The 17357-nt window shown below is 45.9% G+C and overlaps 2 protein-coding genes and 1 long non-coding RNA gene across 5 annotated transcripts in view; 2 read left to right on the top strand and 1 right to left on the bottom strand.

The window, feature by feature from the left end:
* The window catches only part of LOC309330498, a 52668-nt gene extending 48188 nt beyond the window's left edge, over positions 1-4480 (bottom strand). The window contains exon 1 of the long non-coding RNA XR_014151447.1: positions 4126-4480. This is a non-coding gene — a long non-coding RNA (uncharacterized lncRNA). The remainder of the gene's footprint in view (positions 1-4125) is intronic.
* A 46-nt stretch (positions 4481-4526) lies between these two features.
* LOC309330388 (arylacetamide deacetylase-like 4) lies at positions 4527-11107 on the top strand. Of its 2 annotated transcripts, XR_014151412.1 has the most exons (5): positions 4527-5320; positions 6012-6228; positions 6901-6964; positions 9578-10556; positions 10587-11107. XR_014151412.1 is itself a non-coding variant. In XM_081841988.1 (4 exons), exons 1-4 carry the CDS (start codon positions 5144-5146, stop codon positions 10356-10358), a joined length of 1239 nt encoding a protein of 412 aa, XP_081698114.1. In that variant the 5' UTR covers positions 4527-5143; the 3' UTR covers positions 10359-11107. The 2 variants fall into 2 exon arrangements, 1 of the variants encoding a protein (XP_081698114.1); XM_081841988.1 differs by having other exon boundaries at positions 9578-11107.
* A 253-nt stretch (positions 11108-11360) lies between these two features.
* Positions 11361-16864, top strand: GPATCH4 (G-patch domain containing 4). 2 transcript variants are annotated; one of them, XM_081842358.1, is made up of 8 exons: positions 11361-11584; positions 12183-12302; positions 12769-12842; positions 13321-13413; positions 13832-13939; positions 14646-14752; positions 14946-14996; positions 15859-16864. In XM_081842358.1, the coding sequence occupies exons 2-8, from the start codon at positions 12197-12199 to the stop codon at positions 16247-16249; spliced, it is 930 nt and encodes a 309-aa protein (XP_081698484.1). In that variant the 5' UTR covers positions 11361-11584; positions 12183-12196; the 3' UTR covers positions 16250-16864. The 2 variants fall into 2 exon arrangements, with proteins under 2 accessions (XP_081698484.1, XP_081698485.1); XM_081842359.1 differs by having other exon boundaries at positions 11374-11584; positions 12213-12302.
* The last annotated feature ends 493 nt before the right edge of the window (positions 16865-17357 follow it).

A 17357-nucleotide genomic window follows, 5' to 3' on the forward strand; every position in this document is an offset into this window, starting at 1 on the left:
GTCAAGCCTCTGCTTAAAGACCTCCAAAGAAGGAGACTCCACCACACTCCTTGGCAGCAAATTCCACTGTCGAACAGCTCTTACTGTCAGGAAGTTCTTCCTAATGTTTAGGTGGAATCTTTTTTCTTGTAGTTTGGAACCATTGCTCCGTGTCCGCTTCTCTGGAGCAGCAGAAAACAACTTTTCTCCCTCCTCTATGTGACATCTTTTTATATATTTGAACATGGCTATCATATCACCCCTTAACCTCCTCTTCTCCAGGCTAAACATGCCCAGCTCCCTTAGCCGTTCTTCATAAGGCATCGTTTCCAGGCCTTTGACCATTTTGGTTGCCCTCCTCTGGACACATTCCAGTTTGTCAGTGTCCTTCTTGAACTGTGGTGCCCAGAACTGGACACAGTACTCCAGGTGAGGTCTGACCAGAGCAGAATACAGTGGCACTATTACTTCCCTTGATCTAGATGCTATACTCCTATTGATGCAGCCCAGAATTGCATTGGCTTTTTTAGCTGCCGCGTCACACTGTTGGCTCATGTCAAGTTTGTGGTCAACCAAGACTCCTAGATCCTTTTCACATGTACTGCTCTCAAGCCAGGTGTCACCCATCTTGTATTTGTGCCTCTCATTTTTTTTGCCCAAGTGCAATACTTTACATTTCTCCCTATTAAAATTCATCTTGTTTGTTTTGGCCCAGTTCTCTAATCTGTCACGGTCGTTTTGAAGTGTGATCCTGTCCTCTGGGGTGTTAGCCACCCCTCCCAGTTTGGTGTCATCTGCAAATTTGATCAGGATGCCCTTGCGTTTAGCTGTGGAGTGTTTTGTGGTTTATTCTCCAGTTTAATTAACTGGTTAGTCTAAGATTATAATAATAGGTTGACAAATAATATAATAGTTTTCATATAATCAGAGAGGTAGCTGATGGTTAGCTGGTTTGTCCTACTCGACTACTTAGAGTTTATCGAGTTGTTGGTATTATAAGCAGAATAACTAGGCTGGGAAAGAATAACATGCATGCCATCAATGGAGGCTAGTATGATGCTTGGGATTGCTACCGTGGAGGGGTGAGGGAGGTATGGTGAGGCATTCCCAAAGTAAAGGAAGGATTGAACTCTGATTAATAAGAATACACACAAAGGCTTGAACCAGCAAGACTCTGGGAAGAGTGCATATAATAATCTCTCTCTCTCAGCCTCTCCACCACCGGCCCAGGCCGTTTTATTCACAAAAGAACTTTTACAGGGTGTTCGTAAGAACCAATCAGATTTCTTCTGAGCATTTCAACAAATCCCATGTGGGAACAAAGTTAAACTACCAAAACTAATTAAGCACGGGATAAATAAGGTGATAAACAAGCAATATACATGATAAGAAGGATGGCCAGGAGGACAGCGATCATTATCACCTTCATGTGAGATCTATTTCCCGGCCCTAAGATTAACATCCTAAGATTAACATATCAGAAAAGCTACATCAAAGAAACTTGCCCACTATCTTTATGGCCCAGGATGCCTGCCTGGCGACAACTGGCAGAACTGGCAGTGTACGGGACTTGTGAAGAAAGAGAAATGAAACAGGGATGCAGAGGTGTGGATTGATCAAGAATCATATCAAAATAGTTTAAACCCAGTCAACGCAATGCTTTCATTGCTGACACAGATGGCTTACTCTATATTTGTTATAATTCCTCATAGCAATCCCACCTGATCACTGCAGTATAGCGGTGGGGGCAGATTTTATAGGCGATGGGGACTGAGATACGGATACACTCGTACCCCTTCCAATCTGCACCCCATCCCGAAGGACAAGGGTAGGGTGAGCAAGGATTACTCACCTCCGTCACTGGTGCTGTGCAATGCCAGGTCTATAGGCAACAAAACCGCCACCTTGTGAGATTTCTTTACCTCGCAGGGGGCCGACCTGGCTTGTGTGATGGCGCCCCTGGGTTTCTCTGTCCTCCACCAGTCGCGGACTGTGGGCTGGAGGGGAGGGGTTGCATTATTAATCATGGAAGATTGTTCTTTCAGGGCTCTGCCATCACCATCGATCCCCAGCACTGAATGTGTTGGCCTAGTGTGGGGTTCCGAGGAGAGCTTGGCTGTCTGGCTGGTGTACCAGACACCTAGCGCACCAGCAGCCACCCTGTCAGGCCTACTGGAGGCAGTGGCTGGCTGGGCCTTGGGGTTCCCTAACGTATTGGCATTGGGGGGCTTCAACATCCATGCTGATGCCACTCCTGAGATTCCTTCTCCTTTCGCTCTCCAATTTTACAAAGACAAACTCCTATTATGCAAAGGTGGGCTGCGGAACTTCTAATAAAATGTTGCTTAAAAAAAAATGGTGGTGGTTCCCTCACTGCGAATAAGTGAGGTTCATAGACCATAGAATCACAGAGTTGGAAGGGACCAAGAGGGTCATCTAGTTGAACACCCTGCAATGCAGGAATCTTTTTGACAAGGTGGGGCTCGAACCCACAAGCCCGAGAGTCTCATGCACTACCAACTGAGCTATCGCAGAACTCAGATCAAATTCTGCCGGTAGGATTGCAAAGGATGAATTGGGAGCAAAGGTTTTGTATGAATATATTACCTCAAGTTATTCTGATGCTTCCAAACGAAATGGTACAAATAAATTTTCCGACAGAACAAGTGGTATAATAGTAATAATAATAACAACAATAATAACAATAAAAAATTATTCCCCAGCCACTTTGTGCGGCTTTCAGCAAAATATAAAAACGTAGTAAGACATCAAACATTAAAAACTTTCTGATCCTGCTTCTTTGAGAAGCTGACAGTTTAGGATAGATGCTCTATATCAACTCACTGACAGGGAACCAGGCAGAGGGCCTTCTCAGTAGTGGCGCCCTCCCTGTAGAATGCCCTCCCGTCAGATGTCAAGGAAATAAACATCTACAGTGGTACCTCTGGATGCGAACGGGATCTGTTCTGGAGCCCCGTTCGCATCCTGAGCAGAACGCAACCCGCGTCTGCACAGGTCGCGATTCGCCGCTTCTGCGCATGACGTCATTTTGAGCGTCTGCGCATGTGCGAGCGGCGAAACCCAGAAGTAACCCATTCCGTTACTTCCAAGTCACCGCGTAATGCAACCTGAAAACGCTCAACCTGAAGCGTCTTTAACCCAAGGTACTGTACCACTGTATCTGACTTTTATAAGACATCTGAAGGCAGCCCTGTATGGAGAAGCTTTGTTTTATGTTTGATTGGTTTTTTAAAAATATTCTGTGGGGAGCTGCCCAAGTTGTTGTTCAATTATTATTACACTTCATTGAATAGCAGTTGCCAGGAGCTGCTGGAGAGAGAGATGCCTTTGGGCTCCAATCCTCCTTGCAGGCTTGGCCACCGCGAGGAGACGATACTGAGATTCCTGCATTGCAGGGGGTTGGACTAGATGACTCTCAGGGTCCCCTTCCATCTCTAAGATTCTATGATTCTAACAGGGTGCGGGACTAGATGGGCCGTTGGCCTGATCAAACTACAGGGCTCTTCACGTGATCTGTGTGTTCACGCAGACGCACACACGCGTGTGAGTGTGTGTGTGTGTGTGAGAGAGCGTACATTCAGAGAGAAGCCCGTCTCACCTTTGCAATGAGGATGAATAATAATAATAATAATAATAATAATAATAATAATTTATTATTTGTACCCAGCCCATCTGGCTGGGCTTCCCCAGCCACTCGGGCGGCTTCCAAAAATAAATAAATAATTAAAATACACTAATACATCAAACATTAAAAGCTTCCCTAAACAGGGCTGCCCTCAGATGTCTTCGAAAAGTCTGATAGTTGTTCTCTTTGACATCAGCTGCAACCCCCCTCCCCACCTGACCCACAGCTTCCCTGCCTGCTCTCTCTCCACCCCTAACCCAACACCTGGATGGCTCAGTTGGTGAGGGCATGGTGCTGATAACGCCAAGGCTGCGTTATCATATGGGACAGCTGCATATTTGGGTTGGACTAGATGATCCTCAGGGTCCCTTCCAACTCCACGATTCTATGAAACTAATTCCACGGGCATGGCATGGCATGGCATGGCATTGCATTGCACAAAGACCCAAACACACCCACACACCCAAAGCTTGCTGCAACCCAAGGTGTTTTGCACTCACCCGACTCGTTGCAGTACCCGACGGCAGACGGGACGGGTCAGCTGTTCTTCTGAGGCCGCGCCCCCTTTCCCAAGTCAGTATCCAGCATCTCTCTCTCTCTCTCTCTCTCTCTAGCAGCTCGCACTCTCTAGCTTTAACCCTTAAGGCAACGAGGCCGGCAACTTCGCCCCCGAGGGAGGGTGTGTGGATGTATGGAAAGTCCCCCGAGGTTGGCAGAAAGCTCCTCTCTCCGTTTGCAAGGCTAGTCTGCGGCCCGCCACCTGCCTGTCTATAAAAGGAAACAAGATGGAAGGTCTGCGCTGCTTTCCCTTTCATGCGCGCGGATGCACCGTGAAAGCAAAAGCAGGGGAGTCGGGTAGGAGCTGCGTGCTGGGCGGGCGCAGGAGGGAGAGGAAGGACTAGGCAAGGCGGGAGCGGTGGGCGGGCGAGTGGGAAGGCGGGGGAAAGAGCCAAGGCGGAATACTTTTTGTGCCGTTTTGTCACCCCCCTCAGTCTTGACACCCGGGCGGTCTGCCCCCACCGCAGCCCCTTCCTCCGCATCTGCGCCCATGGCCACACCTGCATAGATGTGCCATCCCTGATCACCTGAGCTGCCCAATTCATGGGGGATGAAAGATGCTGAAGTATTTTGTGTGGGTGGGAGAGGAAGCATCATAAAAATGAAGATGGGTTGCAAGGGTGGTGCCTGTCATAAGAGAAGGGTGCTTGGCCTGATCTGCTTGGCCTTCAGAGTCTATGGAAATCTTCTCTCTGGAGGAGGAATGGGAAGGTACAGCCACACCCTGTGTGAGGAACAATGTGTGAGGAACAATTGCAGCAATCAGTAATCCAGGCTAGACTGCAATCTGAACTGATAAATAAAATATTTTTTCAATTGAAAACTATGTGGGTTGGCAGAGGATGTTCTCTTGCACATGGAGGACTAGTCTCATACAATTAGCATTGTCCCAGACAAAGTCCTTACAAAAGCATCGGCTCAGGCAAAGTCCCTACCTCTGCACTTCTGAGTTTAAGGGAAATGGCATTTGGTGGAACTCTGTGGATGCTGATATTATATACGTTTTCATTCATTCATTCCTTGCTGTTTGCATGGGGAGTCTATTATCATTTTAAAAGGACCCACATTCCTCCAGGAATCAGCCAGGGCATAAAATTACGAGTTTTCAGTTTTGCAATGGAATATACACTTGGACTGGTAAGTTTGTTTTGAATATATCACAATCGAAGGGATGGAGTGACCCACCCTCCTTATCAATAAGGCTACAGTGTTCAGGATTTTTTAGTTCAGAGAAAAGGCAAGCAACTGGTGACATGATGGAAGTCTGTAAAATTATTAAAATTATGTGGAGAAAGTGGATAGAGAAAAGCTTTCCTCCTTCTCTCATGACACTAGAACTTGTGGAGATCCAATGAAGCTGAATACTCAAACTATGGAAGTCTCTTTCACAGGGGGCAGTGATGGCTACTAAGTTAATAATAATAATAATAATAGTAATAATAATAATAATAATAATTTATTTATACCCTGCCCATCTGGCTGGGCTTCCCCAGCCACTCTGGGCGGCTTCCAAAAAAATATTAAAATACTGTAATACATCAAACAAAGTTGAATAGCTTCCAAAGAGGATTAGATAAATTCCGTGAGGAGGAGGTTTTGGGTGGCTGCTAGTCTCCTTGCCTATACCCTGCTTCTAAAGCTACAGGCACCAATGCTTCTGAATACCTTTTGCTGGGAGAGGGTTCTTGTGCACAGATCCTGCTTGAAGGTTTCCCACAGGTACTGTGAGAACAGGCTACTGGACTAGATGGGCCATTGGCCAGGTCCAACAGGCTCTTTTTACATTCTTATGTACATATATGTATGCTGAATGTTTTGATTTAAACAGGGATTGTTTCTGGAAAAACTGGGCATTTGCCATAGATACATCATCTGGAGGATTGCGTTCAATGCCATACTAACAGGAAAGGACTCAAAGTTGATCAGTAAGGACCTGGTTTTTGATGGGGTGCCAGTGAGGGTGTACTGGCCCAAGACACCAGCTGCTGGGAACAGGAGAGGAATCATCTATCTTCATGGAGGCGCTGGACTCACTGGAAGCTTCCGTAAGTTCTTTGAAAGAGTCTCACAAAGGTTTACCAAATGGTTTGTGGAGAATTTGGGGTGGTACTTTAATGTAAAGTTCCCGAAATGTTTGCTACATAGAGGTGGGGTGCTTCGTACTGCTGCTGTTGACAGTTTAAGATGAATGTAGGATGTCATCGTGTGGTAAGAAATTGGGGCTGAGAAGCCCCTGTTACAAAGGTGACCAGTTCTGTATCACACTCAATGAAATATCCTTACAGCGTCAAATAAGATGTTTCTTCTTCATGCCCCAAAGGACTTCTATGAAATGGCTTCCAGAGATGATAAGAAATAACTGGAAAGAAGCCCAGAAATGAGGGTGGAAATTTTGTTTTGTTTTCTACCCATTGACACTGCTTGTTCTGTTACTGATCAGGACAGAGTAAAACCCACAGAATGGTTTTTAGCTAGTGATTTACAAAGAGTTCAACTGAGTTTTCCCCAACTGAGCTCTATTAAAAGTTGTTGTTGTTTTCTCTAATCAAGTGGCATCTACATTTTATGACATAAAAATAAATAAATAAGCAGCTCTCTTGATTTCAACAGATTTACTTTTAGTAGGACTGACACAGACTTCAGCTCACAATGATATCAGTGTTCTTGACCAGGAAAAATTGTAATGGAGGCTTTGGGGGGCTTTTGCTTTCTTTCAGGAGCCTCTGAAAAGATCTGCCGTTTCATGGCCAACCAAAGTGATTCAGTGGTTGTGAGTGTTGGGTAAGTGGTTTCACTCTCTTGGTAGCCGTGTAATGCCCCTCAGCTTCTAACCTTTCCTAAGACCTGATCCCAGAGGAATTATTATTTTATTTTATTTTATTTTATTTTTATGTTATTTTATTTATTTGTACCCCACCCAGCCACTCTGGGTGGCTTCCAACATATAAAAAAACGTAATAAAACATTGCACATTAAAAAGCTTTCCTTAACAGGTCTGCCTTCAAATATCTTCTAAAGGTTACATAGTTACTCATCTCCTTGACATCTGACATACCCAGCAACAATTCTCCGATGAAAATAGGGACCTCTTACCATAGCATCCAATGTTTCTCCGATGAAAATACTGATGTCTTACCATACTCTTCAACATTTATCGGATTAAAATAGGGACATCATAAGGAAAAGTGGGCCATTCCAGGATCAAATCAGAAACTGGGACAGCTTCTGTAAATCCGGGACTGTCCCTAGAAAATAGACTCACTTGGAGGGTCTGAGGAGGGTGTTCCATGGGGCGGACACCACTAACCAAGCCATCTGCTTGGTTCCCTGTAGCTTTACTTCTAGCAGTAAGGGAACATCCAGAAGGCCCTCAAAGCTGGATCTCTTATGTCCTGGCGGGATGATGGGGGTGGAGATGCTCCTTCAGGTATACAGAGCTGAAGCCATTTAGGGCTTTAAAGGTCAGCACCAACACTTTGATTTGTACTCTGAAATGTACTGGGAGCCAATGTAGTTCTTTTAGGAACATAGTTATATGCTCCCGACGGCTGCTCCAAGTCACCAGTCTAGCTGCTACATTCTGGATTAGTTGTACTTTCCAAGTCACCTTCAAAAGTAGCCCCACATCCAGCGCATTGCAATTGTCAAAGCCAGAGATGACCAGAGCATGTACCACCCTGGTGAGACAATGTGCAGGCAGGTAGGGTCTCAGGCAGCCTACTAGATGGAGTTGGTAGACAGCTTCCCTGGACACAGACCTGACCTGTGCTCCCATGGACACCTGTTAGTCCAGAATGACTCCCAGGCTGCGCACCTGGTCCTTTAGGGGCACAGTTGCCCCACTCAGGACCAGGGAGTCCCCCACACCCACCCAGCCCTTACCCCCCAGAAACAGTACTTCTGTCTTGTTGGGACTCAAGTTCAATCAGTGAAATGCTTTCCAGCTTTATAAAGTTGTAAACATAGTGATTTTGCCAACATTTAGAATGGGTGTTCATTTTTGTATTTAGATTTCTAGCTCAAATCCCTTTGACTTTGAACATAGTAAGAAATCTGCTGGATCAGGCCAAAGGGGACTCATCTAGTCCAGCATCCTGTTCTCACAGTGGAAAACCAGATGCCCGAATGGGAAATGCACAAGCAGGACCTGAGCAGAAGAGCTGTCTCCCCAGGTCCAGTTTCCAGCAACTGGTATTCAGAAGCATTACTGCCTCTCATAGTGGCGGTAGCACATCATCTTTGTGACTAGTATCCATTGCTATTAGCAATTGCTAGTAGTCTTGCCAACCTGATCAGGTGAGCTGTGGATGGAGGACAGGACCTAGTAGTGGGATTATAACTTCACTGATGCACAGGATGCTACAGGAACCTGCTAACGGACAGAGGAAAACAAGAATAGACCCTCCAGGTGCCCCTATTTGCAATGACTGTCCCAGATTTTCAGAAGCCATCCCGGTTTCTGATTGATCCCAGAATGTCCCACTTTTCCTTAGGACATCCCTATTTTCATTTAGAAATGTTGGGAGTTTTTGAAATTATGCAGCCCCTGAGCCAAAGAGATAAGTAACTATATGACATCTGAAGGCAGCCCTATATAGGGAAGTGTTTTAATGTTTAATGCTTTATTACGTTGTTATATATGTTAGGAGCTGCCCAGAGTGGCAGGGGCAACCCAGTCAGATGGGTGGGGTATAACTAATTTATTATCATTATGGAATAGAATGCCCTTATTTTCATCGGAGAAATGATGGGGGGTATGCAAGAAGGAGTGGACGCGGGTGGCACTGTGGGTTAAACCACAGAGCCTAGGACTTGTCGGTCAGAAGGTCAGCGGTTCGAATCCCCGCGACGGGGTGAGCTTCCGTTGCTTGGTCCCAGCTCCTGCCAACCTAGCAGTTCGAAAGCACGTCAGAGTGCAAGTAGATAAATAGGTACCGCTGCGGCGGGAAGGTAAACGACGTTTCCGTGTGCTGCTCTGGTTTGCCAGAAGTGGCTTAGTCATGCAGGCCACATGACCCAGAAGCTGTACGCCGGCTCCCTCGGCCAATAAAGCAAGATGAGCGCTGCAACCCCAGAGTCGGTCACGACTGGACCTAATGGTCAGGGGTCCCTTTACCTTTACCTTTATGTAAGAAGGAAGGAGCTGGAGGGTAGAGAAAGGTGTGTTGTAATGAAACAGCCTATTCGTCCAAAGGGAAAGTTTGCATTTGCTTTCCATTTTTGCCTCAGGTCCACTTGTAGCTGGCATGTGGCCCCCACAAGGTTGCACGGAAAGGAATGTGGCCCTAGGGGTGGAAAAGATTCTCAGCACTTGCAGTATGCCATTACAGAAAATGGTCATTTTCCATGAAGTGTATGGTGTTGAATGTGGGCGATATCTTGTTTTCTCTTTAGGTTTCGTTTAGCTCCTGAGCATCCCTATCCAGTCCCTGTGCTGGACTGTTTAACTGCTACAATACACTTTCTGAAGAATGCAGAGGAATACGGAGTGGACCCCAATTGCATTGCCATTGTTGGGGACAGTAGTGGAGGCACATTTGCAACAGCTATTTGTCAAGAACTGGTGACCAGAGAGGATCTCCCAAGACTGCGAGCTCAGGTCCTGATCTACCCATTTCTACAATCAGGGGACTTTGATTTGCCATCCTATCAGCAAAACCAATCAATTCCTCTCTTGTACAGAAAACGAGCTATCAAACTTGGTTTGACACATCTCACTGGGAAGGAGATCAATGTGGACCCTGTTATAAAAGGTGCCCATATCCCTCCTGGTTATAGGGAGAAGTACAAAAAATGGATCAATGTTGATAACATTCCAGAAGAATTTAAGGCCAGGGGCTATGTCCCTCATGCTCCTGTCCCATTTTCAAAAGAACTTTATGAACAAGTTAAAAGAGCTAGTGAGACAAAGTTTGCCCCCCTTCTAGCGGAGGATGACATAATCCGCCAGCTCCCAGAGACTTTCCTTCTAACTTGCGAGTATGATATTCTCCGGGATGATGGGCTGTTGTACAAGAAGCGGTTAGAGGACAACGGTGTGCTAGTGACACATCATCATCTTCCAGATGGATTCCATGCAACACTTAGCTTTTTTGATTTATGGCCAATTGAATTTCCGAGCTCAAGGAAATGTATGCAGCATGTGGTACAATTCTTAAAAAGTTTATATAAATGAATGACCTTCTTTGTCTTCCATTGGCAGCCTTCCCCTGTTGTGGCTGAACATTCCCCTCTTCCTGTTGTCCCAAATCTAAAGTAAGACGAGAAACTCATATCCAAAATTCTACCCAGTCTGATTGATTAAATTCACCATGATATTTGTAAGTTTGTAAGCAAAGCGCTGCTGGATCAGGCCATTGGTCCACCTCATCCAGTATCCTGTTCTCAGAGTGACCAAGCAGAGGCCTCTTGAGATGCCAGCAAGCAGTACCTGGGTGCAAGAAATCTTTTGCAACATTCAGCAGCATACAGCTTGCAATAGTGGAGGAAGACATAGCTATCGCCTCCTCCATGAATTGGGCCTAATCCTCTTAAAGCCATCCTACCGAGTCACCAGGTTAGCTTATTCCATTAACAGTTGCTCCATAATATTTGAATATATTTAGCAATAAAGAAGGTGCTTCTGTGTATTAAGCCAAAGTGAGCTAAGCCCTTGGAAGTGATATAAACACATTTAATTACACCATTAGACAGGATTATAGCAAAACACTCCTTTCGTAACACTCATTCTGCCTTTGTAAGAAATTGACCTTTTAGTGTGACAGGACACACTTTGGAACTCCCTGCCTATTGATAGCAAACAGGGTCCCTCACCACACTATTTTTGGTGCCTGCTAAAATTGTTGTTAATGCCAGCCTATCCAGATATGAATAATGTTGCTATATATGTTTTAAGCTCATTGTTGATTTCATTATTTTCTGAATCTTTTACTGATAATTTTGCTTTTTGTTCCTCTTGCAATCAAGGTGTATATAGATTTCCTGAAACAATAAAAAATAAAGGTGTTAAAAAGCAACGCTTGTGTTTGCAACTGTCACCCGACAGGTGTATATTTGCAGAGGTTGGGCTGATGTCTAACAGCGATAAAGCTTTTAATAATGGCAGTCAGAGAAAAGCCAGTAGCAAAAATCATTTATTTAAAAAACCCTTTAAACGCGCAGCAATCCAGCACTAAATACAACCCGGCCCCTAAACAAGCAGCTCTAACCCTCCTCCCTGGTCCCTTCGGTCCCCACCCTTCAATTCACCCACAATCCCTTGCAGCCAAGGCGTGGGTGGGGAAGGATCTTACTTCCTGTCAAGATGGCCGCGCCCGTGTTGATCACGTGTCTGCATCAAAAGTGAAGCGCCGCAATTCCGAGTGATCCGCAACTGGAGCTTTTTCGTTCTCTGGAGGACTGGTGAGCTGGGTGCTTTTTATTGTGGGCGGGGGTTTGCTGGAGAGATGCGGGAGTGCAGTCCGAGGCTATTCCGCCTTTGGGCAGAGTGGAGGGTCGCTGGTGAGAGAGTTTGAATTTCCTTCTCCAGGGTTAAGGTCGTTGGGAGCTAAGTAATCCTCCTTCTTGTGTAGGGCTATGGTAGAGCAACTGGTTTGCGTGCAGAAGGTCCCAAGTTGGCTGCTCCAGGCAGGACTGGGGGCGGGGGGAATTCCCTGCCCGAAATCCTGGAGAGCAGCTGCCAGTCAGTGTAGGTAATACTGGGGTAGGGGGGCCAAGAGTCTGAATCAGTATAAGGCAGCTTCCTCGGCTTCTATTTAAATCAGTCCTTTATTCAGAACCGTGAGGGCTGTAATTTTTCTTTTTCTTCTGGGGAAAGGCTGTAGCTCAGTAGCACAGTATCTGCCTTGCATGCAGAAGGCTCAATCCCTGGCATGCCCAGTAGGGCTGGGGTGGGACTCCCTGCCTAAAATCCTGGAGAGGGACAGCCAGTCAGGGCTCATTCAGACTTCCTTTTGTGCCATGTTTCTCGGCACAGGTCTGCCGCTCTTTTATTTCGCAGCCTCTTTATGTTCCATGTGTGTCTATCCAGCTTCTATCATGAATGACACTGTTCAGGAGAATAAAAGCAAAGGGCTGAAATTTGCAGAGAAGCAACTGAAGAAGCATGGGTGGAAGAAAGGTAAGTGGGTGGGGCTTGTTCATGGGGATCTTTTGGATACATTCACACACACACACCCATTAATGTATATGTATAGAACTGGAGCAACATTAGATTCATCACAGCATGGGGCAAAAGGATGGGGTGGGATGTGGAGAAATACTTCATGGTTGCAAAACAAAAACCAGTCAAAATCTGTGTTTTAACTTCACACACAGCAGCAGGGTGGGAAGCAGGAAAGTGTTTATCTAAAGGCCTTAAATCTTTTGTTGGTCCAGTATCATATTCTTTTTCTGTGTGTGTAGTGTTATGGCCTGCACTCAGCTCTCGTTATGGTCAGACCCCATGTGCCAGTTAAATACTAACCACTGTTCTAACTGCTTGCTTTTTTGGAATGATATTTGGAACTCATTGGCTGCAAAGAACTCTGCCTCCTGTTTGTTCTTTCTCCTAACCGTGACTCCACTTTTTGCAAACTTTATTTTAGGCAAAGGACTTGGGAAGCGAGAAAATGGGATCTCTGAAGCCATAAAGGTCAAAGTCAAGTGTGACTCAGCTGGGGTAAGGAAGGTTATGATCTTGAGCCTGTGGGTTTAGAAAAGATAAGGGAGGCTGAATCTTTGATCAGCAAGTTCAGTAGAGAAGGAAGGAGCTGGAAAAAGGGTCTTTAAAAGTGCTCCCTGTTGATTAACATATTATGGGTGTGAAGTACTCTTCATCAGAGGCAACAGACACTTTAATGATTTAAATAAGGAGCTTGATCATAGAATAGATTTCGTCCTAGCTAAAATCGGTTGAGAATCGTCTATAGTTGTAGAATTCCTGGCCAAAACAAGAATAAAATTTTAAAAATACAGATAGCTTCAAAATGCAGGAGAGGGAGTCATAAGAGGGAGGCAGTGGGCTACTGTGTAATCGTCTCTTTGGTTTGGGATATGGTATTGGCAGCCTTTGGAGCCCTTCAAACTTGTGGGCAAAAGTGACTATCACTACTTTGGGAGAGTCTACAGCCCATAATTTCTGTTTCATTCCAACACAGGTGGGCCACAACCCAGCTGAGCAATTCACTTTCCATTGGTGGGACCACCTCTTCAATTCATCTGCTGCTAACATTGCTGTGGAGACTGGGCAGGTAAAGAGGGCATACAACTTTGGGCTTTGGCATTGGTGGAAGGCCCAGGGTTTTGTCATGGTGTGGAAACTTATACAGTAGGCCAGAGGTTTTCATCTTTTTTGAATACACTGCTCCCTTGTCCAACTACATTCTTTCTGCATCACCCCTGTGGGGCTCAGGAGCCCAGTTATGTCACCCCTTTCCTGCAGAGCTGGCAGCCTCTCACCCTTTTTCGATCAGCCTCCTCTCCCCTCTCCCCTGTCCTCTGGCCAGCCACTGCTGCCGCCCCTGGTTTCTGAGTTGCCCCCCTGCCCCAAAGAGAGGTGCCTCCTTACACTGCCTATTCCCAACAGCAAGGGTTTGCCATGCGGTGATTGTTCTTTTTCAGGCTTTGAGTTCTGAATGCAGCTGCCCCTCTCTTCTTCCTCCCCTCTAGGATGGTGTCAAAGTGAAAAAGGTATCTGAGCAAGATGGAGTGATAACGAATAAAAAGCCCCGTAAAGCGCATGGGGAGAAGAACTTGGTCTATGGGCGCTTTGTGAAGGTAGTGAGATGTTAAAGATTCAAACTTGTAGTGTTGATGGTGGGGCTTGGCGTGTTTGGAATGGTTTGTAGCTCACTGGAAGAGCCCCTGCGCTGCATGCAGGAAGTTTTGGGCTCAGACACCCCCAGTTTAAAGGGATCTCCTATGGAAGGGCCATTTCCAGTCAGAATGTGGCTTAACAGTGAGTAAAGATACATTTTTGGCCACCTTATACCCATCTCCCGATATGCCCCACAGAGAGCCTCAAGGTCCATAAATAGCAACACCCTAGTGGTCCCGGGCCCTAAGGAAGTTAGATTAGCTTCAGCCAGAGCCAGGGCCTTTTCAACACTGGCTCTGGCCTGGTGGAACGCTCTGCCTCATGAGACCAGGGCCCTGCCGGATCTGATTTCTTTCCGCAGGGCCTGTAAGACAGAGTTTTTCCACCTGGCCTTTGGCTTGGAGCCAATTTGATTCCCCACCCCTCTTTCTTTTTCCTTTTTCCTCCTGTGATGAGGCTGCATTTTAATATTTTAATGTTTCAATATTTTAATGTTGTATTTTAATCTTGTTTTTAAGTTGTATTCATTCAACTTGTTTTTATTATTGCTTGTTAGCTGCCCTGAGCCCGGCCTTGGCTGGGGAGGGCGGGGTATAAATAAAATTATTATTATTATTATTATTATTATTATTATTATTATTATTATTATCTATGCCCCACTTCCAGGCAGCTACATTGACATCTGGTGGAGAAGAGCCTGTATATGTCGTCTCCTCTTCAGATAGCGACAAAGAGGATGAAGATGAGCAACTGGACCTATCTACAGCCAGGAGGTAACCAGGGGTGGGGTTGGCCTAGATCCACTTGGTTGGCAAAGAGGTCTAACCACACTTCCCCCTTTTTTTTGCCTCGAGGGGCTGAATTGGGAGCAAGAAAATGATGTGTGTGTGTGTGTGTGTGTGTGTGTGTGTGTTCTCCTTAGCTGCAGGCTGGTCACTCCTTAACACAAGCTTTTCTCTTTCCCAGGCTGACTGATGAAGAGCTGGTCCAGGCCTGTGGAGGAAGAACAGCCCATAAGTGAGTATGGTATGAGCGTTGGCTGATGCACCCCCAATTTTATGGGGAGGGTTGAGTTTTAACAACTTGGGCCAGTTTACCTGTGAGATCGCCATACCTCATATATGCCCACTTGACCGCCACTTTGATCTGCGGAACTGGCAGAGTTACAGGTTTCACGTTAATGCCCATTCTGCATTTGTAAGAAATAAATTTTTTTTAGTGTGGCAGCACCTACACTTTGGAACTCTCTTCCTATTGACACTAGGTGGGCGCTTTCACTATACTCTTTTCTGGCGCCTGCTAAAACCACATTTGTTTAGACTAGCCTACCTAGATACATAGAATGTTTACATGTGTTTTAATCTGTTCTCAGCTAACCGCTGGTTTTAATTATTTGCATGTTTTAAATGGCTGGCTCTACTCATAATTTTATTGTTTTATTCTGTTTGTAAATCACTTTGAGGTTTTGTTTTTACTGTCAAGTGGTATACAAATATTATGAAATAAATAACGTGTTTAGAACGGCCTTCGCCAACCCTGGGGCCTTCAGATATTTTTTACTACACCCTCTTCTTTCCCCCTCCCTTTGCTGATGGGAGTTGTAGTTCAGATTATCTGTGTGGCACCAGGTTGATGAAGGCCTCTCTGCAGCTAGATGTGCAGTGGGTGGTATTAAGTGCATGGGAGTAGGTGAAGCTCTTCTGTTTTCTTACACTGGCCACTGCTGGATTAAGTGACACTTTTCCGCAAGCCAGATTTGGCCCATGTCTACCAGTTGGAGAACCTAGAGAAGTCATGAGCAAAGTTCAGAAGCTTAAGAAAGTTTTGGTGGCTGGAGTTGCTACTGCCATTCCCAATGTCTGTTCTGTGCTCTCTCCAGAGGGGCTCGGCATGGCTTAACCATGACAGCAAAGCTGGCACGGCTGGAGGAACAGGAAAAAGCTTTCTTGGCTCGCTATGTCCAGCAAAAGGGAGGAAAGCAGGAGGCAACTGAGGCTGCCTTGAATGTCAGCAGCCCACAGCAAAAGAAAGCCAAGAAACGCAAAGAACGAGAAGGCGAGGCTGCGATTCATGAGAGCTTGGAAGTGACAGTAGACGAGGATCCCCGGGAAGAGCAAGAGGAGGAGAAACCCAACAAGAAGAAGAAAAAGAAGAAGAAAAGGAAGCACCGGGAGGATGGAGAAAGCAAGAAAGGACCGTTGGTAGAAATTGCAGAGAAATGGACAGAAATGGCCAGTCACAGAGGGAAGCTAAAGAGGAAATCAAAATGAAAGTGGGATGATAGCAAAGGGAATTGTGGTGGTGGTCTTCTGCTCGCTGAAATTCTTAGAGCCCAGTTCCTGCTGGATCCCATCACTGCTGCCCCACATTAGAAACTTGCTGTGTCAACAGCACCCTCTGGCCCAGGGGTAGGCAACCTAAGGCCCATGGGCCGGATGTGGCCCATTCGCCTTCTCAATCCGGCCCTCGGGTGGTCCGGGAATCAGCATGTTTTTACATGCATAGAATGTGTGCTTTTATTTAAAATGCATCTCTGGGTTATTTCTGGGACAAAGGAATTCATTCATCCCCCCCCCCCAATATAGTCTGGCCCACCACATGGTCTGAGGGACGGTGGACCGGCCCATGGCTGAAAAAGGTTGCTGACCCCTGCTCTAGCCTAAGCTCATTTGCGCACTTTGTGTCGTGGAGGCTGGCTGCGTAATTTTTTTCTTGTAAAGAATTGGCAGCTGGAAGAGTAAGGTGGCAAAAACACAGAGAGAAGCAGGGGGTTGTATCCAGTGAATCCCTTTTGCAAAGGGAGCAGACCTCCCCTGGGTCTGGTCAAAACCTGCTCTAGGAGGTTAGGTAAATGGATATTAAAAATCTAACAGTGCATGGCTCAATTTTGCTTGAAGGTGAAGAAACAGCACTGCTACATCACACCAAAAGTCCCAACATGGGTCCCATTCACATCATACAGTTAAAGCCCCACAATACCACTATAAACAGTCTTGCTGGCTCCCCACAAATAATCATGGATGTTGTAGGTTTTTTTTTATGGGTGCTGGGTGTTAGGAGACACCAATTCCCTTCCCAGAGCTACAGTTCCCGGAGTGGTTTAACCAATCGATCCCTCTTCCATGGGAACTCTGGTAGGGGAATGGTGGTCTCTTAACAACACGCAGTACCTTTGACAACCTACTACTCCCAGAATTCTTTGAGGGAAGCCATGACTGTTTAAAGTGCTTTAAACGTGTGAATACGGGTTCCATCCAGTGTTAATCCTAGAAAGATCAACAGACACAACAGTCTACTAATTTAAATGAATCTGCTCCGAATGGGACAAATGTTGGCTACAACCCCCATTTTTCATAATGGCCATCTATTGGCTGCTAA

The sequence above is a fragment of the Podarcis erhardii genome (assembly GCF_964252035.2).
Source record: "Podarcis erhardii genome assembly, chromosome: 15".
Lineage (NCBI taxonomy): Eukaryota > Metazoa > Chordata > Lepidosauria > Squamata > Lacertidae > Podarcis > Podarcis erhardii.

Coding starts and splice junctions, on each gene's coding strand:
- LOC309330388 (XM_081841988.1), top strand. CDS start 5,144: ATGGCATTTGGTGGAACTCTGTGGATGCTGATATTATATACGTTTTCA. Junction 5,321..6,011: donor TGGAATATACACTTGGACTG/GTAAGTTTGTTT, acceptor TGATTTAAACAG/GGATTGTTTCTGGAAAAACT. Junction 6,229..6,900: donor TGGACTCACTGGAAGCTTCC/GTAAGTTCTTTG, acceptor GCTTTCTTTCAG/GAGCCTCTGAAAAGATCTGC.
- GPATCH4 (XM_081842358.1), top strand. CDS start 12,197: ATGTGTGTCTATCCAGCTTCTATCATGAATGACACTGTTCAGGAGAAT. Junction 13,940..14,645: donor TCTATGGGCGCTTTGTGAAG/GTAGTGAGATGT, acceptor CCCCACTTCCAG/GCAGCTACATTGACATCTGG. Junction 14,997..15,858: donor GGAGGAAGAACAGCCCATAA/GTGAGTATGGTA, acceptor TGCTCTCTCCAG/AGGGGCTCGGCATGGCTTAA.